Consider the following 24502-nt stretch of genomic DNA (forward strand, 5'->3'; position numbering starts at 1 on the left):
ACCCCACATCTACCTTCCTTGACTGGCTGGGCTTGTTAGTGATCACGCCCGTACCTGTTCTCTCTCACAGGGGGCCGAGACACCTGTCAGGCGGAGAAACACCTCCCTCTGCTTGCACCAGCCACACTCAGAGGAGCACGGTATCGCAGACCAGACGGATCTGGGTGGACTTTGCTCTGCTGGATACAAAGTGAAAGCAGGTGGGTGCTCTAGCTGGCAGGTGTGGTGTTTACAACATGATTTGTCAAATTATCTGGATAGATTCAGCTTTTAGAGCTTCAGTAATCAGCAGTTGTCATAACAGAAAAGGTAAAAGTAATCAATCATGCCTCATTAAAAGCTAAGTGGTGATCGTCAGTGTTTGCCCTCTCGTGTGTCTGTGGAGTTGTCTGTCCTGCTCCTTGCTCGCCTTAAATGCTCTTCATCAATCATTTCTCTCGTGAGGGCTGATGCGTTAAACCCAGGATAAATATGCTTTCTGATCCCTCAGTGTATTTGTTCTGTCACTGATATCGAAGACAATATCCTCAAGAGATATCATGCTTTGGAGGGAGTGGATTCACAGCCCCAGGAGTTTTAAAAGTTCTATTTGCATTCTGAATTTCCAGCTCTCCACAATTTTGCATAAGCCGTAGTCTGCGCCTACTTTCAGATAAGGGAATGTTCATCAGTGTTTCATTAGTATTTTCTCTTTCTTCTTCAGCTCCCTGAGGAAGTGGGTTAGCCGCTGAGCAGTTAGTTTTTGGCTGTAAATAACTGAGAAGGCAACTAATTTGGATTTGTGTGAAAGGAAGCAATATTTGCCCAATCACATAAATCCTTCTGTGCCAGTATATTTTGTATCCAAACATAAAGGCTCATATATATGTGTGTGTGTTTATGTGTGTGTGTCCCCGTTCATATTTAGGCAACAGCAGTATTATTTTTTGGAAAGTGGTAGGACAGGATCATCTACATGTCTAAAGGCTGACACTGAGGAATGCTTTAGAGGGAGCACGTGTTCCCTTTTGGGAGGGAGCCTAGCGTGGGAAGGACATTTTTAAACTGACTGTGGTAAATTTTATTGCTGTAAATGTCACAATCTCCTTCAACGCCATCTTTGTCTCGATGTGGCTCCAAAATAGTTTTCAGGTGTCCTGGAAAGTTGGCAGAACAAAGAAGAGAGAGGAACCTCTAGAACAATCATGGCAACAGGTGAGAAGGTTGACTGATGTGGTCTGAATGCGCGATGACATGTTTCCTCAATCAGAGGGTGTGTCTCTGCTCCAAGCTGATGTGAATTCTGATTGTCTGTCGCCGCCCTGTTTTAACGTAGAATACAAGTGGTTTATTTTGTGGCGTACATCTAGCTGAAAGTGACTGAATATCAGAATCAGAATCAGAATCAGAATCAGAATTCCTTTAATGATCCCCAGGGGGAAATTGCTTTTGTCACACACAGCTCCAAAAAGAATAAGAATAAACTTCAAACATCAATATCATGCTATCAAGCCGGCGGCGATTAAGATGTCATTATGATGCAGCCTACAGCGTGTATAACATCTCAGATGGTGTGTGGGTTTGTGACATGCACATGTTTGCGTCACAGAGGGAGACCGAGCAGCTGTGTTCCGTACCACCAAAGTGCGGACCAAGCTGAAGGGGGACTGCAGCTGGCTGCAGCATCGCAGTGACACTGAGGCCAGAACCGTGGATGGTGAAGAGAAACCATGGTAAACCACATGTTTAAATCACTGTCTGTGCATGTTAGTTACTCATTACTCAGTCACTTGAATACACAAAAACAAGTTCCGGTGCATCCCTGCAGGATAGCAGAATTAAAGGCCAGCCGTTTGAACGGAGACCCTGTTGAGACCAGTCCAGTATCCCCAACGAAAGCCACGCCGCCGCCCGCCAAGTCTGACACAGAAAGGTAAACACAGGTCACAGGGTTATTTACCAAGTATTTGAAAACCTCCCACAAAACATGATTGTTCTGATAACGAGTCTCTGTTTTGAACTTAGAGCACCATCAGGATTCCTGATCAGGTAAGACTTGTATATTCAAACATGCAGATATCTGAGCACTGAAACTTGGCACAACATGAGGCATTCTGTAATTTAACTATAGGTTATCAAGGCATAACAGGCTCGTGCTTTTGCTTTTTGCCTTTTTTTTCCAGAGGCATTTTCACTAAACTAGATAAGCCTGCTTCATCCTCAACATCTAACGGCTTTAGGTGAGAGCTTCTTCTACTCAGAGTTAATTGTGGCACTTAAGATGCACTTTAATGAATTTCTCTGGTTCCCACATTAACGTTGTCTGTTATTTATTTATTTTTCTTCTAAACAGCAGAACAACACAATTCACCAAAAAAGCTTCAGAGAGCTACAAGAAAATGTGAGCGCACACAAATCAGATTCAAAGTTAATGTTAATTGTCGGCAGCTAAGTGAGAATGAATTTTAATGTGGTGTGTGTCTGCGTTTATGTTCCTTAGAGCCCCCTACACTTTGAGGTCCCCTTCAGAGAACCAGGAGGACCAGCTTAGCCTGGAGGAGCAGGAGAAACGGTAAGACTCTCCTCACACAAGGAACACCATCCAGCCCACCTCGCATGCCCAGAAAAGAGATTACATTAACATGATAATGATTCATTTCGCAGGACCGAGGCAGCCAGCAATGTTCTGAAGAAATCTGCAGTCAGGCAACGGTCTTATGTGCTTTCTGCTGCTAAGAAATATGAGTATGTATGTCTTAAAAAAAGATAATAAGACAGTAAAATAAGAGAGGAACATATTTTAGAAATGTATTTCTCTCCAACTTATGGTGAGCATTTTTGGAGGACTTTATAAAAGCTATGTGTTGAAAACCCTCAGGAATCAAGAACCATCTGACACCTCATTGGTCAACAGCGGTCAATCGTTTGTGGCCAAAAGGTACGTTTTTCTTCCAGTATATTGAACCCTGAAGCCAAAAAAAGTCAAACATTACTGTGTCTGTTTTTATGTGTGTGCACACCCAACTCACATGGCTTGGCTACAAATATGCAGGGTGGACATTACTGATGAAGATGAGAGTGCTGATACTCCAGAACCTACCAGCACTCCGCTCCCTTCCCCTGTCCCCCCCATCACATCTGTTGGCGCCGCGCCGGATCCCAAACCACGGAAACTGTAAGTCCTGTGCCACGTTTTCTATTTCCAGTGACTCCTATTCCTTCTTCTTTGTGAATTATCGATGTGATTTACAGGGTGAACACCAGTGTTAAAACAGCTGTTGATGTCGCTGTTAATGAGCCGGTGGCACCAAAGGTGGAGGAGCCTGTGAAAGAAGAGCCCCCTTCAGTGTCTGATGCTGAAAAAGACCCATTTGAAGGCATGAAGCCAGGGTGCACCAAGGTGGCCACTCCTCTCCCTGAACTCATCCTCGTGTGTGTTCCAGACGTTTCTGGGCAAGCTAACACAGCTCTGGTTGAACTCGCCCCAGCATCACCAACCCCAGCATCACCGACCCCAGCATCACCAACCCCAGCATCACCAACCCCAGCATCACCAACCCCAGCATCGCTGACCCCAGCATCACCAACCCCAGCATCACCGACCCCAGCATCACCAACCCCAGCATCACCAACCCCAGCATCACCGACCCCAGCATCACCGACCCCAGCATCCCCAACCCCAGCATCCCCAACCCCAGCATCACCAACCCCAGCATCACCAACCCCAGCATCACCTGTCCTGCCCTCAACTGTCCTAGAATCACCTGCTCCACTGTCCCCCACACCAGTCTCTCCCGCCCCAGCGTCACCTGTCCCAATGTCACCTGCCCCAGTGTCTGCTGTTATAGAGATCACAGTGAAGACTGAACCTGAACCTGAACCTGAACCTGAACAAGAACAAGAACAAGAACTTGAACCAGAGTCAAAGCCAGAACCAGAACCAGAACCGAAAGAAATACCTGAACAAGAACCTAAATCTGAACCAGAGCCAGAACAAATACCTGGACCTGAACCCGAACTTAAACCTGAACCAGAACCAGAGCCAGATAAAATACCTGAACCTGAAGCTGAACCTGAACCTGAAGCTGAACCTGAAGCTGAACCTGAACCTGAAGCTGAACCAGAACCATCTCCAAAGCCAAGGTAAGATTTCCTCTTACCAAAACCAGTGCTGCCACGTATTATGGCACAGTACTTTCCTTGAGTATGACTACAACATGCTCTTCTTATTACATATTCTCCACTACATTTCATTTTTCTTCAGTAAAGTTTTGAATGCAGAGCTTTGACCTGGAATGGAGTATTTCCACAATATCTACATGTGTTGCTTTTTCTACTCAAATGAAGGATGTGAATACTTCCACCACGGCATAGTGTTAACATTAGTATACTGTATGAAACTGTAATAGTGAGCCTCAAACATTGACATTATGTCAGTCCAAATATTTTTATAGTAGAATAAATGAATATCAAAGCTTTAAATGTGCTCTCAGGTGGTTTTCTTTGTGTTTGTCTGCAGCGTGTTTGCTCGTATTCCTTTCACATGTGTGATTGAGAGGTGCCCTGGAATGTCATCTGTTTGTTCTCCATCTATTTTCACAGCTCCAGTGTTGACACGCTCACCGCCTTATCCGACACTCTCATTTCTGTGGACACAAGTTCAATCAGGTACTGGAAAAAGAAAAAGATGAAAGCAGCAGAAACCAATATGAAAAAGAGAAAAAAAGATGATCATGTTAAGCCCCCCCAGCCTCAACAACATGCCATCTGATTTTGCTGAGTTTATTTCCTCCCCAGCTTTAAGGATGATGAGCCAACGCTGGCAGAGGAAGAGGGACACTCAGTGGACAGTTGCACCACAGAGGACGGGTATAAAACCAACAACTTCCTCATTCATGTCACAGCAGGATTGGCAGGAGAACAAATAATGGCTAACTGCCACTGTGTTCATTTCAAAGTAATCACTAAGTAACCTGTATCTCAATTTCAGGTGCCTAAAACTTCCTCACACAAGAGGGTGTCCCAAATTAGACTTGATTAAATGTGGAACTTAAAAATGTAATGCAGAGATGAGTGTGTTCGCACCAAAGCAGGTGCACTGATATTTTTTTTCTCTCTTGCTGTCTGCAGTGTTGAACAGGAGCCAGCTCCAGAGACCAGCAACTTTGTACTAATAACAGACGATCTCCTGTCTCTCTCTGATGGGTTCGTTAAAAATACATTTTTACCCTTTGTGCAATTGAGCAATCCTCACATCAGAAACTCTCTGAATATTACCCACAAGGTGGCAATGTTGGACTTCCAATGATCTCTCCCCCCCCTTTACCTCAACTGGCCTGTTCTTGCTCTGAAATCTCCTCTGAATCCTAAATCCCCCTTTGTTCATCACCTTCTCCACTTCCTCTTCCTCTCCTCCTTCCACCTCCGCAGTCCAGAGGAGTCAGCAGAGCCTGTTCCCCCCAGCCCAGGAAGATGGAGTCAGGATCTGCTTAGCGGACTAGATAGGTAAAGGAAGAGCCCCAAATACAAAGTTATGCAAAGAATTATCCTTTCATCAGTAGAAAATCAATAGCTCCCTTGTCAGGAGCAGGCGGAGGCATTACCTTAACTTCCCTTGCCAGAGTTGGATATACAGTTGCAAGGGAGCTCTGCTCTGTATATGACTTTTGTGTTTGATGTCTGTAGTGATTCAAACCCAGCAAAGACCAGTGGCACCCTGGATCTCCTGGCTAATGATGTCATTGTAATCAGCACTGAGGCGCACAGGTGAGAAAGAGACAGCCTTGCGATGCCCTCTGCTCCCCATCCCACCCTCCTTGTGTACCATTAATTCTTATCACTCCACATGAAGGGGCCAAGCATTGCAGTTCCCTGAGGTGTGAGACTTTTTAATAAATCCCTCCGCCTCAAGTTTGATCTATAAATCAGGGCTCCTCTACTTCCAGCATTCTATTTTAACCCCTGCTCCATGTTAGATAGAAACAAAGTCGTAGATTCCTGAAGCGACAGAAACAGAAAGCCACGTCTTATCTGCAGCGCGACTGGAAATAGAGAAGAAGAGAATGCTCTGTACTGATTAGTATTACGGCTTTGTTTTGTCTCCGCCAGCCACAGCACACAGCAAGAGGAGGAGAAACAGGCAGATGAGACAGCCAAAGAAACACAAAGGTACAGGGAGATGACAGGCTGCTCTTAAACAATTATCTATCTATGCAGAGCTGTTCCTCCTAAGAAATGCATTCTATTCAGATATGCCTTTTAATGATTTATACTAACTCTGCCTGTAACTATGCTGTGTGTCTCTGCTCACCAGCTCCGCAGAGACAGTCACTATAACCACCAAAACTGTGATCATTACTGACAAAAGGTATGAGAACACACACACACACACACACACACAGAAGATGTCTGCTCTGCACTATATTCAGATGGTTTTCATGCTCGTTAAATAGTTCAGTGGGTTTTGGGCTTTTCTAATGGACTGGCAGTGTAAATAGTGTATGAGAAGAACCACAGTAACCTTAACTTGCCCTCTTTTCCCTACCCATCATGCCGCTCATCCGCACCACCCTCCCTGCCTCCACGCAGCGAGGAGGACAGTGCAGATCCCTGGAGCTCACATGTGACAACCACGGCCACCAAATCAAGGTAGTTTATTTACTGCCACATCACACACTGGCTGGCACTTTAAGATGTCTGTGTGCAATATGTATGTAAATGTGCTTAAAACTCCACTGATGCTGAGTGAAAAAAAATCTTTTCTTCTTAAAAAGTCGAATTCAGTAGTGTTAAATTAAGTTTAATGTGGTTGAAATGTATCGTTTAGGAAGGATTTTCTTGTTGGTAAAATATTTGAAAACTGGTCTGATAATATTAACAATGTGTTTAGTTTGAAGTAATTGGTCAAGCCTGGAATAGGGGCTCCTTTTTGGTCAAGGAAACCTGTAAATAGCCCGATTTTGCCTTCCGGCAGCAGAATACTTTCCATTTGTCAAAGACATCCAGATTTTGATTTTGATTGAATTTAGCCCTGAGTTCCTCTGTGTTTCTGTTTACCATTCAAACTGCATTAAATCTTTCCATTATGAGTCAATGTGATCAGAATTCCTCCGACACAAGATGGGCCATGCTGACAATTGAGAGTGAAATCAGTGTGAAATTGTTTTTCAGCTCGGCTGATCCGTTTGATCCATATCCGATAGGGACCACATCCCCTAACAGGTAATCATATTGGTTTGGAGCTGTGACTGTTTTCCAGCCAGCCAGATAGAATCTCGGCATGCATAATGCAACAGTTTCTGATTATGAGCCACTTTTCTCTATCGCAGCTCCTCTGACCTGCTCCAGCCCCTCTCAGATATTTCCATCAACAGGTAGGAGAATCATAATGCAAATTCCCCCTATTTCTATACTGTAACCTCTATTCGTAGCACAGATATTATCATGTTACTACATAATATCATAGTTTCTACAACTTATTCTAATAATTATCACTCGTAATCAGCAGCTATCAAAGCTAACGCGTTGAGCACTGCAGCTGTTATTGATACACTAATGTTGGATTCATTTCATGTTCTTTTATTTCTTCAGTGCGCCACCAACTTCCATGGAGAACAAAGATCCAAGTCCAGAAACCAAGTAAGCTGCGCTCATCCCACACCCTCTCTGCGAGTAGTGCTACACCTAATAATTATTTTCATTTTGTGTTTGTGCAAATTGCCTGTTGAGTCTGACCAACAGTCCAGACCTGAAATATATTCAAATTACCTTGATATAAAATGGAGAAAAGCAGAAAATTCTTACATGTGAGAGGCTGGGACAAAGAGATGTTTTGGTATTTTTACTTGATAAATGACAGGAGACATTGTGGTTCACAGTCGGTGCTTGAAACCACCCGGCCTCTTCGCTTCTAATGTGTTTTTTTAAATGTCTTTTTTGTGTTCATGTGTTTGACAGCATGAGCAGTAATGCGTTGGAATCCCTTGTAGACGACGTCATCCCCATCACCACGGACACCACAAGGTATTAAACTGAGCCTAGTGCATAATTGTGTTCTGGATGTATGAGTGGGAGACGGAGGGGAAAGGCAGACTGTGGACCTGCAGGAATGAATCTCTCAAACTGCACACGTCACCGTTGTCTGATATGCTTGATCTGTCATAACTCCTACATCATCTCTCTCTCTCTCTCTCTCTCCACTTTGGCTCAGCACTCAGCGGTCATGGGCACGCACATGGGAAATCAGCACACCTCAGCAGGCTGACACAGAAGAAAGGTGATGACACCCTTTGACTTACTCCTACACTTCCACACAATGCAGCCCACTATGTTTCATTCATTTACATGCGCCCATCCATGTCTATTACGCGCTAAAAGCCTTTCAATGTATGTCCCCTCTTAGCCAGGAAGCTGAACCAGAAGACGCAGCTGAAGATCAAAAGACGCTGGTCATGTTTGAGAGAAAGTAAGTCATCTTTTTATTAAAAGCCCCGTGTGCATATCTGGTCCTATTATTCCCGTAACCTCCTTCCCTTTCACCATGGGGAAGTAACTAGGCTTTTGCAGCATCTACTCATTGAGCCAGAAAACATTGTGCACTGGTCCTGAAGAAAATAGGTCAGATTTATATTTGTTACAACTTTTCCTCACAACTGCGGTAAACAGATCGCCTTCCAGCCTTTTTTTTGTTGTGTGTGTGTGTGTGTGTGACAGAATTTATCATGCTTCCATGCTACAATGTCATGTCTCTGTTTGTGCTCAAGATCCACAGAGAATGACTCCCCATGGGACAGGTGGACATCACCCACTGTCTATACTATCACTACAGGAGAGGAGGAGGAGGAGGAGGAGGAGGAAAGGTATCTCCACTGTGGCTGGGCTCATTAAATGCATATTAAACCACTTTATTTTTCACAATTTTAGCAGGATGTGATTATAGCACCTTAAAATTCAGTGGCTGTCAACCATTTAATTGAAAGCAAGCTCAATACAAGCTGAAACTTCCTCACGGCTTAGTCTGAGAATAATCAACTTCTTCTCAACTTGTTATTTTTACTTTAATACTGTCACTTCTTCACCTGTACTGCCAGACTTATTATAATGCAGGAATGTCCTCTGTTTTGTAGCCCCGAGGATACGCAGACACAGACACAGAACGTCACCACTGTCAGGTTGGGAAAACCTTTTTAAAGTTCTTAAAACTGACATCTTAGGATGAAAAACCGAGGGAGATTAGAAGGAAGTGAGAGCGTGAGAGGCATGTAGGTGATGTTTACAAGAACAATGCACGGGAGGAGGTGCTCAGAATGAGGCAATGCCGCAGTACAAAAGAAAACAGACCACACCTGGTCAATAAACCCGCGACCCCTCTGGAGCTGCGAGTCAGAACGATCAGCTACATACTCTTATAAAAACCACAGAATTCTTGTTCACTGGATAGCATCCAGGTTATTGACTGCTACAGCCTACAGTAAAAGTCTAATACAGCTTTTCTTTACTTTCCAGGGAGATACACAGTGAGCCAGAGCCTGCTATGGATCGGTAAGTTTATGATCTTGTTAACGTCAGACAGCATAATGCAAGAATACTTTCTCCAGAGTGTTATTTTCTACTATTTGGTCCGCTGATTTTCTGATTTTGCGGAGACACTCTCCTTTAAACAGAGCTTTTTTTTTTTTTTTTTTTTTCTTTTATTACTGTAAATATTGTAAGCCAGGATGTAGTGCTGCATGGAAATTCAATTTCCCTGTTATTTTATGTGGAGTGGAATAAACATTTACCTTGATGAAATGTATTTAAAATCAGACGCAAACCATCTACTATTTAGCTCGTCTGGGCTTGTTTCACACTTTCATCCACCAGATCTGCTTTTGTGTCTGTGTTTGTAACACAGCCATCTTTGAGAGATTTAGGCCAAACCCTGTGGGACTACAGCTGTCTCCTCCTAATACTGCAGTTTGGGTCTAAAGTTACCTGCAACTCCTCCACGTTGCCTGGTTAGACAGACTCCTGACTCAACTCTATTACCGAAGTTAAATGACAAGATCTGCACTCCCATTGTCTTTCAATTTGCCCTCATTTCCTTCCCTGTAATTATCAGCCTCCAGATGTCAGATTAATGATGTGTATTAGAGATGTCCTTTTATCAAATCACAGCCCGTTAAACAGCATGCCATTAACAAGCCATGGCAGAAAATGATTATCTCTTGAGTTACATTTGACAGATGTAGAGTCCTTCTGTATAACCCATCACACTGCTGTCACCAGCAAGTGAAAGATGAGACTGACGCTGCTGCACTCTGTCTCCAGTCATGAAACCTGTTCCAGCACCGCCATAGAAGAAGACCAGCGAGTCCGAACACCTGAACCTGAGACCAAAAAGTGAGCGATTTTACAAACTGCACGTTTAAATGAAAGTGACAGATATGATCTATTTTAACTATGCCCATCAACTCACTCGTTACTTCATCTGCCTCTGCTCAAGGGGGATTGTGTATGTGAAGGAGTATGTCAACGCAACAGAGCTGTCCTTGCATAATGTGGCAGACTCAGTGGACGGGTAGGACCAAAACAAGATTTATACAATCAAATAACAATATTAATAAAAGCACTAACTGCTCTTTTCTCCCATAGCACGTCTGATTATTTGACATCAAGCTCTGCCAGTTACTCCTACAGCAGCCCTTCCACTTACTCCAGGTAATGACACAATTCCCCAAACCTGTACCAAACAAGCTTTAAACCGGAGCCTTTTCTCCCCTGACACTTCAGCTTTCATCTCTTGCTCTTTAAGCGACAGTTCAACTGCTTTCCCCCAGTTACACGTCAGCTGACACTTCAACTGCATTTGTTTCTCTTCTACTGACATTTCAGCTCCTTTCAATGCTTACTTACTCTTTGACACTTCAAACCCTTTCAGATCAGCAAAAAAAAAGCCTCCTCTTTTTCGTACACAATTTACTTCAGCTTATCTTACCTTAGCAAATGATATCTTTAGGTTTTTAATTTCTTTGAGGACTTTTACTTCAGCTGACACTTCCATCTCAATACATCGCTTGCACTTGCGTGGCATTTCAACTCCTTTCAGCATGTTACTTTAAAAGGTCCCACATATGCTCTTCGACATAAATGTGTGTCGCCGCTGTGTCTAGAAATCATCGAACTATCAGAGAAGACAGTCCTCTCTCTTTATCTCCTGCTCCATCTTTCACTAAATGTGCGTGAAAGCGCTCCGATTAGATTTGGCTCCCCTTATGATATCATAAGGACATCTATTGAACATGTGATGTCTTCCAGCCCTTCAGCAGGCCGCATATTGACTATTTAACTTCATTCAGTGTGCATTTACACTTGAACTAAAACTCACATTTCTTCTGGCACTTACATATTAACTCCAATTACAACTGCTTTCAGTATTTGTATTGTACAACTTTAACTTCTCTCAGTAGTTCAGCTATTCCAGACGTTTCAACTGCAGCAGCTAGCACATATGAATTTGACCTGTTCAAGAAATCTGTCAGTAGATCTCGCAGCCCCTTCCCTTACTCCTGGTAAGAACACAATTCCCTAAACCAGCTATAAGCCCGAGCCTCGTCTCCCCCTGCCTTGTTATCTTCAGTACTGATGACACTAGCTATGTGTAAGCAGTAGGGCAGAAATTCCACCAAGCCTGCTCATTAGGAGGCAGTGGGGACATCAAAGGATTATTTACACTTATTAAGTTCCCTCAAACAGGACAGAAAGGGTCACGGGTTGTTTTACCAGACACAGCTGCTGGTGCATGAGAGCTGCTTGAGTCAGTGGCCGGACTAACTTGTCTAAATGTCACTGTGCCTCCACAGTGGCTCCCTGTCATCCACCTGTACATACTGCGGAGAGCTGGTGGGCAACGATGCCAAGATCTCCATCGAGCACCTCAATATCAACTGCCACCCTGCCTGCTTCAAGGTAATTCGTCTGTGTGCTCAGATACAGTTCTGCTGAAGATACTATTTGGTATTTATTGGACTATAAAATGTTGGATTTATTCATGTCCTTGGGGACTGACCTGGAGAAAAGGAGCTTTTGTCCCCCTTAAAGTGGGCTTGACATTTTGGTAAATGTTTATTCACTTCTTTTTGCTGAGTTAGATGAGAAGATTGATACCATTCTCACGTCAGTATGGTAAATATGATGTTACAGCCATCAGACTGTTAAAGCTGAGCTCAGCAGTAAGACTGGAAATGGGCCTCTTGTACAGATTAAACAGACGAGATAACGTGTTAATAAGTGAGCTTCGGAGATGATTTTTCTGACGTTGGACAGAGTTACTTTGCAGAGCCAGTAGCTGTCTCTCCATTTCCTGTCTTTAAGCTAAGCTAACAAGCTGCTGGCTGTTCATATTTGACTCCCGGACACGAGAAAGGTATCTTCTCATCTACAGTAACACTTGACAGAAGAGCTAATTGGCACATTTTTCCAAAATGTCAAACTATTCCTTTAATATTCATAATAAACGTGCTCCTTATTAGTGGTTTTTATGTCTCAAATGCAAATTATATTTATCTATTGCATATTGCCTGTCCATGAGGCTTAACCAATCCATTGTGTCTTTGTATTATGAGGCAATAAATTAGTATGACAGACTTTCGAAGATAAAAACCCCTCTGTTCTCATAATTGCACTTTCTAATTTCAGTGTGGTGTGTGTAGTAAGCCAATGGGAGACCTTCTCTACAGTATGTTCCTACATGGAGGGAAAGTCCACTGCGAGAGCTGCTACTCCAAAGCCTTTGACTGATTATCGAAGCTCTTCAGCAGCCTCTTATCCTCGTCCCCTTCCCTTCATGTTCATTTGCATATAAAGTGAGAACTGGTCTTTCACAGAGTTTTGGACCGTGTTCGGTTTGAAGTTTTGGAATGATTTGGTTTAGGGTGATCAAAGAGACCATTACAGTGAACAATATGATTACTTAATGTTGATTCTTACATTAGGTTAAATTTCTAATTTCTCAAACATGTTATACAAGCCTGTGTTGTTTTTCTTTTCTCCTGGTGACAAAAGCTGTATCTGCCTCAGTAAACTATGAAGGATATGTCTGTACAACATGCTGCATATAACTGTGAACAGACTAATACTGGTAAGTGGGCTACAATAATATAATTTAGCAACAACAGTTATACAAGAAAATGACTAAAACTTACAAAAATGTTTACTTCTTATAGTCTTCTTGGTACAAAATAGTGTGTTCACATGTCTGATGCTTTGTTAAGAAAAATAAAAATGATCTGTATAATCCTGGTTTACATACACGATACAAAGGTGTGCTAGTTACATGTTGTAGAAAAGCATGAGTTACAAAAGAATATTGCACGTAAACATGATGTTAGCATCATGTACCAGAAAGCAGTTAGGGCAATATTATAAAGCATATACTACTGAAATTCATTAGATGAGCTGTTCCTGAGAACTACTTTGCAAATGCAGTGGTGCTTTCCCACAGGGGAGTTGTGCTTAACGTTTACATTTGCCTTGCTGCACTCCTCTGTGAAATAATATTTTCCTTGCATAGTCACTTAAAATACCGATGTACATAAATGTGACTACAGCTAATAACCATCAGCTACCTACTGAGTAACTGTAAAGAAGCTAATGCACTGGCTACTGTCTTGATGGTCTTCACACACAGTTAGGCAGAGCTCCCTTGGTACAGAGGACAAGTCTTTGGCTCTGCCCCAGTCCAATGAAAATCTGCCTCCCATGAGAATGTGCCTCTGTGGAACAACTGCACTGTATGCAGTTAATGTTAACAAAGCAAGGCAGAGTAAGGGCAGCGATCGCACCTCGGTTCTACTAATAAAACTACTTGAAAACATTAGCATATACCACCCTAAAATGTTATTTTCCCATCACTAGGCTTGGGATGGAGGACAAAACTATCACGTCTGCTGAATACAATATCAAAATGTGTTATAACTAAACTGCTCGTAAGGGTAGAGGGGGTTTGGCTCAGGTGCAAAAATATGAGTCATTTCTGCTTCATTCTCTCATTGAGACAGAGGGGATGCGTAATATGGGACACCCCTGTAATCCTGGACGAGCTCCATCCTCTGTCTGTTTCAAGGCCAGTGTCAGTGTTTTCCTCTGGCTCTGCTCACAGCAATGTTTTGGATGTGCTTCCACAGCAGCGAAGGGTCTGACTCGTTATGTCTTATCAGAGACTCCAGGCCCTCTGCTTGGTCCAGGCTCTGCCAGTAATCCTGAGGCCATATTTGCAACCATCTGCGGACAGATATACAAGCAGATTAGGCTCATCACAGAGGATATTCTAATTAGTACATTAAAATAGACTGGTTTCTCGCCCCTCTGGGCATTGTTATTCACATTAAAGCACAGAAAATAGAAGGATTTCACACCTGGCAGAGTGAATAATTGAAGACAAACTCACCCATCATCTGCAGGTAAGTCCTGGACATCTCCGTACCCAGGGCTGGGCAGGGGGCACCCCATGTGAGAGTTGTTGGCCATTTTAGGCTGAGGAGGTTGGCTCTTCTTTGGGGCCTTTCTGTATGCTCGTTCTGCCGCCAGACGTGCATTCTCCTGGTCGCACACGTAACATTCAAATCCATTTAGGTAGTTGGGCTTACTCATATCATTAACCCCCCACTCGCGGGTCTCCAGGGCCTCCAGCAAATGAGTGTTTGTTATGCGGCTGGGGTTCTTGAACTCCAAATATTTTGAATATTCTTCATCGTTCTCATCAAGACGTTTGAGGAATTCAGCCAGCGCCTTTGGTGAGGGGAAGTTGTCTATGATGATTACAGAGTGGTCATTGGGCATCCAGTCCGCCACCACAGAGGAGCCCCGGTAGACGGGCACACAGCCCTGATGGAGGGGACGCCACAGCTTCTCTGTCATGTAATCCAGACACAGGCCATTCTCCAGGGCCAGGTGAAACTTGTAGCGGGCGACAAAATTCATAAAGTTGGGATCTTCGCCCGTAGCTGTGGCTGTGTCCTCCAGACGTTCAGGTAGAGGTTTGTTGTTCAAGCATTTCCCGTAAGAGTCCACCTACAAAGATGTGCGAGAAAGGCGAAAGATGGGGGCATGCTTAGCAAACGTGTGGGAGGAGATTATTAATGTGACACTCGCCCACTTTTAATGGTCTACATTTTTCATAAAACCCTGATTAGACATTTCTAATTGAACTCCGCCAATGGGAATTCACAAACATCACACTGAGGCCTACATTCGCAAAGCATTTACAGAGGTGTTACTGCAGTTACATGTGTGAAGATGAACGATTTGGCCTGCTAACCTGCGCGCTCCTTCCGGGGTGCTTCTGTGTATGAGTGAGTGGAAATGAGGAGTCTAGGCTAGAGGTTTTCAGTGCATGTGACCCAATTCATAATTACTGTAAAAAAATAGCTAAGTTAGGGTTAAAAATTCCTTTTTTTATAGCTTAAAAATGGAATAACTGTACTTAAGACCAAGGAGATGAGCCTACCATACAGCACTGCTACAGCATGTGGATTGTGGAACTCTAATTCCTCCTTAGTTATGATTTGTGATGACGATGATGATGATGATGAGGCACTAACCTTGAAACAGACACAACCAGCATGCATCTTTGTGAAAATGGCCCTGAAAGAAAATCTCTGTGTTGTACCTGAATGTACTTCATGAGCTCCTGGACATATCTGTTTCTGTCTGACGGTACGTCGCAGTGGGACTGCATGTAGAGCACAGGAGCCAGGCCCTCCCTCCTCAGCCGGTTCTTCTCCTCCAGGGACACGACCACAGGCAGCAGCAAGTAGTCCAGAGAGGGCAGCCACTGGAGCGTCAGCGGATAGTCCGACTCCCTGCGAAACGTGGCAGTGTAGTTGAACAGCCTGATCCCGGGTCCGTGGGAGAGGATGTAGTTATTCATGGGTGACTCTTCATGGAACAGCGCCCAAGTCTGGTGGCGGAGACGAGGGAGCGGTGCCTCATATGCCCGGAAGTCTGTCCCATAAAAGATGATGGATGCTGTCCGTTTGTACAGCTGGACCTTTCAAGATCAAACTCTAGATTACTGTCAGAACAACTTAAGATGGTGATTATTATTAATGTGAGCATAAATCTTCTTCCTCTCTCTAAACCAGTGTTAAAAATTTCTGGTACCTTGCGGTTGCTTGTGACCAGGCAGGAGGATGTGGCACAGTCAATGCGCTCAGTGTCACCAGGAAAATGTGGGAACAGACCTCCACTCCACCAGAGGAGGATGGGCAGCTCCTTGTTGCTGCGCCGGTCGGTGTTGCCAGGTCCTCTGTATGAACTGATGGAGGCAAACTCCATCTCTGACAGAGCACTCTGGGGCTGAAAGGCTCCATGGTCTACTGCATCCCAGGCCTCCAGGGTAAGTTGGTCGTCTGGAAAGGAGGCAAAGGAGACCCAGACCCAGCACAGGACTCCAAACAGCCCCAGACACACACAGGGCACCAGCCTGCCCCTGCCTGCCATCTGCAAGAATGAAAAGCACGTACACCACACATCAGGTAGATACAGATAGGCCACCATTCAAAAGAACAAGCCAACAAAAATAAAATTATACACAAAATCACGTCCTGTGTCTGGTGCTCATAACCATAATGGAAGGGTTGTGTTTGCCTTTCAACTAACTTCGTTGAACAAACTATCATACGTGTCAGAGGTTTCTGGGCTTTCACTAAAACATGCCCACAGTTTTTTTTACCTTTGTCACTGCAAAAAAAAAAACATGGAGGAGCGTTTTTCTTTGTCCTTCACACCAAAAACATGCAGCTATCCTCCGTGGAAGTTGGTTTTGAGGAGTGTCGATGGCAGGACGCTGTCCGATAATAGCCAAAGATACATTAACACAGCTGGGTTCTTCTTCTACGCTTACTGTCTGTCGGTCTTCTTCTTCGTCTTCTTCTTCTGTATGTAGCAAACCCACACAGAGTGCACACCGCCACCTGCAGCTCCGGAGTGTACACAGCTGCACTGCACGTCTCTGACCACTGCAACACATACTGTATAAATCAGTTTGGACAGATTCAACACTAGATGTATTCTGTCTCTTTTATATTGTAAAAATATATTCTACTAGAATGTAATATAATGCACGTAAGGTGTAAAACATTATCGCAAACACAAATTCAAAATGTTTCTTAGGTCAAAACAGCTTTGAAATGTAAATGTAAGAAGCCTCTAATAAAAAAGTATCCAGGTCAAACTTTCAGTTGCTTTTCCTAATCAATTTTAACTAAATAATGCAATTATTAGCCTATTAGGCTGTTTTTCAAATGAATGACAGTTCTCTACTAAGTTGTACAAAATACTTTTATCATATTATTACATGATTATTTTGTTAGTACTATTTTACTCATATGTTTTGTGTTGTTATCATTGCCAAGTGTGTCTTGTTCTAAAGGGCAAAGGTGACAGATAACGTCCCCTCCACTTTAAACAATGGTAGATGTCTTACAGAAGTATTAAAGGTCCCATGTTCTGCTCTTTTTCAAATTTGCACATTTTTCTGGAGGGCTGACTGCAACAGGTTTACATGATTGAATGTTTAAAAAAGCACATTGTTGTCCCCGTAGCAGACATGGCTGCTGCAGCTGTTCTCAGCCTCTGTCTGAACACTCCATTTCAGAAGAACAGAAACAACCTGCTGCTTCACTCTCGCCTTCGACGTCTTTGTGTCACCAGGAGCTGGTGTTAAAATTTTTTTAGAATTCAGGAGATTTGCAGCCGGCCTGCTGAAGGTCATATGATCAACAGATCCCCTTATGACATCATAAAGGTAGCCAAATCTAAACAGCGTGTTTTTCCACACACATTCATAGAAAGATGGAGCAGGAGACAAAGAGAGAGGATGCTCTGTAAACACTCTGGGGACACAGATTAATGTTAAAAAGACATTAAAAAGTGCATTTTGCACAATATGGGACCTTTACGAGCAAGACATACCTGTAAAGTGAAATTGTCCCTTCGCGCTATAACCTATTTTTATATTTTACATCATTGGATTGTTGATAAGATTACATCACAATGGTGGTAGCATTTGTCTACTTTAGGATGCATACTGCTGCGTAGTTTAATACAGGCTATTGCAATGCATCATGTTTTATGAAGTTAGCCCATGTTTTGCAGACATAACCTTAACCAGGGCAAAGTAAAGGTACACTGTGGTGGAGTAGAGGTATGGAGTACTACGGTGGCCGGGAGGTGCAAAACAATTTTACAATACAAGAAACACTTTTACAAAGCTGGAGACAAATTTACATTTTAGATGCCGTCCATCGTGTTGGTACATTCCCTTTCCGGTTGAAAAAGTTACTTGCGGCCGAAACAAATTTACAAGTAACGTTTTCAACCGGAAAGGGAATGTACCAACTGTCGAGTAGAACCGGAAGTGATAAGGAGTTCATGGTGACCCACGATGGATGGCAGTCAAGCGGTCTTTTGCCCGTTTTGTGGCGAACATATAAGCCGATTAACGCGGTACATTCCCTTTCAGATTGAAAAAGTTACTTGTAAAAGTGTTTTGTCACTTGTAAATTTGTCTCGGCGTTTGTAAAAGTGTTTCACGTCTTGTAAATTTGTTTTCTCAAATGTAAATTTCTCTCAGGACTTGTAAATGTGTTATGGCAATGTAATTTTGTTTTCTGATTTGTAAAAATGTTTTCTAAAATGTAAATTTGTCTCCAGCTTTGTAAAAGTGTTTCTCGTATTGTAAAATTGTTTTGCACCTCCCGGCCACCGTAGAGCACACCTGAAAACCACTGTAGTGACCTACTGTGCCGTCATGAACTTTACGGGCTTAAGGACCTCGGGCCGCCTTGACGTGCACGTGCACCTCCTGGATGGGGGCGCGCGCGCCACGACGCTGTCAGTCAGATGTAGGGGAGCAGGGCAGAGCACGCGACACACACTGTTAGGAGCAGGGTGAGTGAAAACACACACTTCCTGTGTGCACATCAGATGTGTCCAACCACAGACACACCGCCCCACTGCAGCGTCTGTTTATCAGTAGCTTACACCGTCTTTGTGAACTGTTAACGGCTAACGGCTAGCCTCATCAGGATGAATGTCAACAACACTAGCCGGCTAGCTTGATTAGCCGGCTAACAGTTGTAATACCAGCCGCATTAAAGTTGTTTTTATAAGTCTGTGACCTGTTTCGGTTCCTGTTTAACTTTCTCTTTGAAGCACTTCGCGGACAGTTTGGCAGAGACGGTGTTGGACCAAGCAGTTTGATGAGAGTTTTAGCCGTCAGCCACAGTTGACAACAAGCTGGTGCATGTCAGTGTTCTGCGCATGTGCAGTGGTCATTTCCAGAGTCAGCTCATGGTCTTGACTCGCCCCTGTTGTTGTTGTTGTGGTTGTTGTGGCGTCGCACTGCTGCACTTCACCAGTTTTATGTCATGAACTCATGCTGGCTTCGTGTTTTTGTGGTAGTGTTCGTGTCCCACATGTGCAGATTATCATGAGTCAGTATTACTGTGTCATGTAGTAAATAACGAGGCTCTTTGCCATTCAGTGCAGTGCTCCACCACCAGAGACCTTTGGCAGACATCTCGGTCCTTCACCCCTGTCAGTGTGTCCCTGTAACTAGTCAGCCATCACACACCCCTCATATGGCTGTCATTTCACGTCAGGAAGGTTAATTCGAGGTTGAATGCAAATGTTGCTAGATCAGGATTCAAGGATCTTTATTGTCATACCAGCTCACATTTCCACATGGGATGGCACGAACTTAAGTACTCTGGTCCTGATTTTAAGACAAAGACAATACATAAACAACTATAAAAACAAGCATTTAACAGTGATAAAGAAGCATGTGTGCAAAATGTAGTTTTAAAAGTTATAAAGTGAAACAGCAGTCTACTTACATTGAGTCATCAGCGAAGCCAAGCTGGTTTGGGTGTTGTTATAATTCAGTAGATTTCATTTCCTCTTGCTCAGTGGTGATTCGTGATTCTCACTAATAACATAGAAAGTATCCATTTTTGCATTTCTTCCTCTTTCTAGGTTAAAATCGACCCTGGTCTACCACCTGGTGTGGAGGCCTGTAACCCAGAGAGGAGGCCTTGCTGGGTGGGAGGAAACATGATGAGCGGGAAGAGCCTGCTGCTGAAGGTGATCCTGCTGGGGGATGGTGGAGTGGGCAAGTCCTCCCTGATGAACCGCTACGTCACAGACCGCTTCGACTCCCAGTCCTTCCACACCATCGGCGTGGAGTTCCTCAACCGAGACCTGGAGGTGGACGGACGCCTGGTCACTCTTCAGATCTGGGACACGGCAGGCCAGGAGCGCTTTAAGTCCCTGCGGACGCCTTTCTACCGAGGCGCCGACTGCTGCCTGCTCACATTTGCCGTGAACGACCTGCAGAGCTTCCAGAACCTCGGCTGCTGGAAGAAGGAGTTCATGTACTACTCGGACGTTAAAGACCCTGAGCGGTTCCCTTTTGTGGTGCTTGGCAACAAGGTAGACATGGAGCAGAGGGAGGTGGGAGAGGACGAAGCGCGCGCCTGGTGTGAAGAGAATGGCTGCTGTCCTTACTTTGAGACCAGTGCTAAGGATGACACTAATGTCACAGCTGCATTCGAGGCAGCTGTCAGGGAGGTTCTGGCTGCTGAGGACCAGATTGACCATGCACTACTGAGTAGTACCATCGATCTCCATGGCAACCGCAAAACCTCTCGCACATCTTGCTGCTGATTGGTCAGGTGTGAATCCATCTTGTCTTAATCTCTCTGGCTGAAACTTGCCCATGGCAGATTTGAAGGCCAGACGGATATTGTTTATGGTACACATACTGTAGGTACAAGGTACTGAGCACAGTATCCCCTAAAGATAATGTGGATAAGATACTGCCTCTCTGAAAACGAGTGTCAAGGATTCAGCTGGTATCTAGGTTGTTGAATTATTGCCCTAACCACGGGACAGGTACCCTGTAACGGGCACACCCATCTTCTGTACTCTGTCTGCTTTCAGTAATTTTGCACAAAAACATTTTCACCCAGCTTCAGCTTTGTCTGCCTATGCAGGAGTTATGAAACATAATGCTTCAAAGTGTTTCATTTGAATTTTACTGAATACAGTGGATGAGAGAATATACCAATCCTCCCTTGAAGAGCACACTTTATCTTTGGCACAACTACATACGGTTGGTCTTTTAACTGCCCTACAGTCTGTCCATGAGCTGAGTTTCCCAGGTTTTAGAGGGACAACACCGCCTTTTCTTGTTATCCGATCCTTCAGCAGAAGTGGCTCATATATTTTGTGGACACACGGTATCTGTGAATGGCAGTGTTCCTAATCCATGTGGATGTTGGGACTCAGTATGATGACCAATGTGTACAAGGACGTTAAATGATTGCTGCTCTCAGTAGGAACACGACTTTGTTTGTCTCTGATGGAAAAGGAAATTGTGAGCTTTAATTTGGCTGCCCTGACTGTAAGCATCGGGTACAAGCTATTGCAGTGCTCTTATTACATTTGTTCTATCTGTTACTACTGCACTGCTGCACTACTGCACTGTAGCTGGAGTTGTCAGGTGTACGAGTTAGGCATTATGGGATCATTTTGATTTATGCACACAGGCCTGTTTACTAAGTAAGGTTCAGTGTTTCTCAAAGTTCAAGAATAATACTGCTTTTGCTGCTGTCGTTGATAAACCGCTGTTTATTTTTCTGTGAAGCAAATTTCCATCCTCCGATGTGTTATTGTTTTACAGACAGTGTGTGATATTTACATTAATCTTAAGTATTTGATCAAGGGCTGATTAAAGTATGTGTCCCCGATGTATGGAAGAGGTTTTACATATTAGAATTAATGATTATGTTCATATGCATGTTTGTAATCCTGCGTCTGCCTCGTTGATTGTGTGGCAGGCCTTGACATTCCAGTCTTTTTAGCTTTGCTGCTTCTGAAGGTCTCCCGTGCTTCACTGATATATTACATACGCCTCTCACTGTCAGTCTGGTCATCCAAGGTCTCATCTGAATATGAAATAGCCTGAGCTGTAGGCTGTTACCACTAATGTGCGCATCTCCTGTCCATTCATATGGTACTGAGTGTTCTGACAGCTTAAAGATGTTTACTTGTGTTCATCTTGATGGTACTTTATTTTTGTCTCAAAGTTATTACACACAGGCTTACTGACATTTGAATCTGTCTGTCTGCTGCTATTGGTCAGAGGGCATTTTTGTTCAGAAAATAATATGCCTGGTATTCTATGCTTAAAACTGAGTTAAACATTGCCGAAATTCATTTGCTTCTGTATTTTGATTGCTGCTCTAATCACATTTTTTAATGTGTCGGCTCAAACACCCATACCTGTTGCATAAATAAGATATGTTATCATCTCCTGAGTGCACAAAGTCCCTATTATGTCCCATGTTCTCATACTTTTTCTGTTATGTTGGAGGTTTTGTGTATTATTCTCTCAACCTGAGATCACGTCATTTGCCTTTCAAGTGAAAAGTTGCGTCATATTTTATTGTGTGTACAGACTAATGGTGAACATTACAAGAGCTTCACTGTGACAGTGAACCAAATCCAATCAGGTACGGTCATATTTACTTATTACATTGTTCTCTGATTAAATGTAGGCTTGTAATAAATAGCTTGCTCATATGATTACTGTAAAAGGTTTTATAAGGCGTGTTGAGTACTGGTACTCACAGTCTATGAGAGAAACTGTATTAACTGTGAACTGAGTAAGGCATTTTAACAAAATAAAGCAGGTGGCCTACATTAATTCAATGTATAAATGAGGGCTGTTAGTTTGCTGTTTGTCAGTGTTAATAATTTCTGGATTTAACAGAATATCTGGTCTCCTCACTGATCCATTTCAGTTTTTATTCTGTTCAGATAATGTTGCCCACCACAGTGTTTACCTGAAATCTAACTTACCTGAGAATCAGTGGGTACTGGTAGCATAACCCTACAGTGTGTTGCTTTCATGGTACTGTCTTAATATCACTGAAACCCAATCTGTCAGTATTTTTATTTTTTTTTTTTCAATTTTGCTGTAATATTTATGAATGTAAAAACACATTTCTTTGGGCTGTCCATATTAATGGCTTCTGTAAATTGCAAAGGGCATTCATTTTATAATGTAAAAATTGACACTGAACGTCTGTTTCATCCTCAGTGCTCAACTCGTGTGAGATTTTAAGCTGTGTGAAAGTCAGACTGTTCATCTTGATTATGTGTTGATCTGATGGGCAACTTCCCTTAGTCCTCTTTTTGCACTATGGAGGATAAGACTGGTTGTGCCAACATGCTGGCAAAGTGGTGAATACTCTCCAGTGCTTGGCTACAAATAAAACACGCAACATACCAAATGGATGTCTGGAGTTTTTGTGCTTATGCTTTGAAAAGTGAAAGTATGTCCCTTTTTAAAAATGACTTTAAACTGCGAAAAGAAAAGCTAAACTATTTTTAAAACTAAAATAGGTCACTCATATTAATCAGTAGATTTCAGCTCTCCACCTTTCTGCAGTCATTCTCACCACCACGAAAAAAAAAAAAAAAGCCCCAATATTTTCAGTGTTAAAATGGAGCATCACTTCTGAGCAAGCTCACGAATGAAACACAGGTCTTGAATTTTTAGCCCAAAATGCATCTTGTTTGAGTTTCATCACACATGCCCTTAAATGTCATTGAATGACCAAGTATGTGTGGGAACCCGAGAGACAGTGAACAGTGCCAGTGATCGAGCATGCACCACACATTGTGAAATTAGAAAATGGAAAAAAAAACATGTCTGCCTTTCAATCTACATACATTTAAATCTCTGACTTAAGGACATAAACACAACAGATATATATTCCATAGACATCTACAGATCATCAGACAAAATAAGCACAAAATATTTAATTGTTAAGGCTAAAAAAAAAAAAAAAAAAAGGTTCCCTACTGTGCTTTTAACATTTTATAACTTGGATCTAACACAATAGCCTATATTTGAATGAAATCAAAATAATCTAGGGAATTCATTTCAGGAATACCACAATGTTGTACCAATAAATTGGCCCACACTACACACAACACTATACTTTTCGTGGAAAGCTCCTGCAGCAAACCCACGCTGTCAGGAGATGTCAGATGCATTCGCGGGGTATGGAGAGCACAGTGTCCCTCCTCTGTCTCTCTGCAGCCTCCCATACAGGTCATAGCCTCTCCTCTCTTCTTTCGCCCTGTGCCTCAGCTTCCTCAGGTACACCTGGTACACAGCCAAGTGCAGGGAACAGTGCACCTGTGAACACAAGAGGAGAGAATACAAAACACCTTACAAAATACCTTGGCCCCTAGATGTGGCAGGGAGCCAAGGATGGAGTGCCAGTTAAACACTGCTACACCACACCAGACACTGCACTTTCATAGACAGCAGACAAATGTTTTCAGAGATACTCTGCACAAGTACTTCAAAAGAATATCCTTTTTATTATCAAATTTAACCAACACAAAGAAATAATCATCAAACAGCCCGCGGCCACTTGTGAAATCCACTACTCACAACTGGGTA

At 43.2% G+C, this 24502-nt stretch overlaps 3 protein-coding genes across 3 annotated transcripts; 2 read left to right on the forward strand and 1 right to left on the reverse strand.

Moving 5' to 3' along the window:
- Nucleotides 1-134: 134 nt before the first annotated feature.
- On the forward strand, nt 135-13147 carry znf185 (zinc finger protein 185 with LIM domain). Its single transcript, XM_070837313.1, has 35 exons — nt 135-200; nt 1125-1194; nt 1589-1712; nt 1808-1912; nt 2005-2028; nt 2163-2219; nt 2333-2380; nt 2480-2551; nt 2644-2724; nt 2858-2917; nt 3232-3369; nt 3468-3730; nt 3813-4122; nt 4582-4647; nt 4777-4848; nt 5110-5184; nt 5410-5484; nt 5665-5745; nt 6088-6147; nt 6293-6346; nt 6568-6627; nt 7150-7200; nt 7308-7352; nt 7570-7617; nt 7936-8001; nt 8189-8254; nt 8381-8443; nt 8742-8837; nt 9105-9149; nt 9484-9519; nt 10288-10359; nt 10463-10537; nt 10612-10677; nt 11820-11925; nt 12655-13147. Exons 2-35 carry the CDS (start codon nt 1185-1187, stop codon nt 12754-12756), a joined length of 2772 nt encoding a protein of 923 aa, XP_070693414.1. The 5' UTR covers nt 135-200; nt 1125-1184; the 3' UTR covers nt 12757-13147.
- Nucleotides 13148-13253: 106 nt separating this feature from the next.
- fut11 (fucosyltransferase 11 (alpha (1,3) fucosyltransferase)) lies at nt 13254-16805 on the reverse strand. Its single transcript, XM_070837259.1, has 5 exons — nt 16691-16805; nt 16120-16458; nt 15626-16006; nt 14405-15027; nt 13254-14238 (listed from the first exon to the last, which is right to left on the reverse strand). The coding sequence occupies exons 2-5, from the start codon at nt 16456-16458 to the stop codon at nt 14088-14090; spliced, it is 1494 nt and encodes a 497-aa protein (XP_070693360.1). The 5' UTR covers nt 16691-16805; the 3' UTR covers nt 13254-14087.
- A 2040-nt stretch (nt 16806-18845) lies between these two features.
- On the forward strand, nt 18846-23304 carry rab9b (RAB9B, member RAS oncogene family). Its single transcript, XM_070836549.1, has 2 exons — nt 18846-18909; nt 19996-23304. Exon 2 carries the CDS (start codon nt 20074-20076, stop codon nt 20683-20685), a length of 612 nt encoding a protein of 203 aa, XP_070692650.1. The 5' UTR covers nt 18846-18909; nt 19996-20073; the 3' UTR covers nt 20686-23304.
- Nucleotides 23305-24502: the final 1198 nt, after the last annotated feature.

The sequence above is a fragment of the Pempheris klunzingeri genome, chromosome 9 (assembly GCF_042242105.1).
Source record: "Pempheris klunzingeri isolate RE-2024b chromosome 9, fPemKlu1.hap1, whole genome shotgun sequence".
Classification (NCBI taxonomy): Eukaryota; Metazoa; Chordata; class Actinopteri; order Acropomatiformes; family Pempheridae; genus Pempheris; species Pempheris klunzingeri.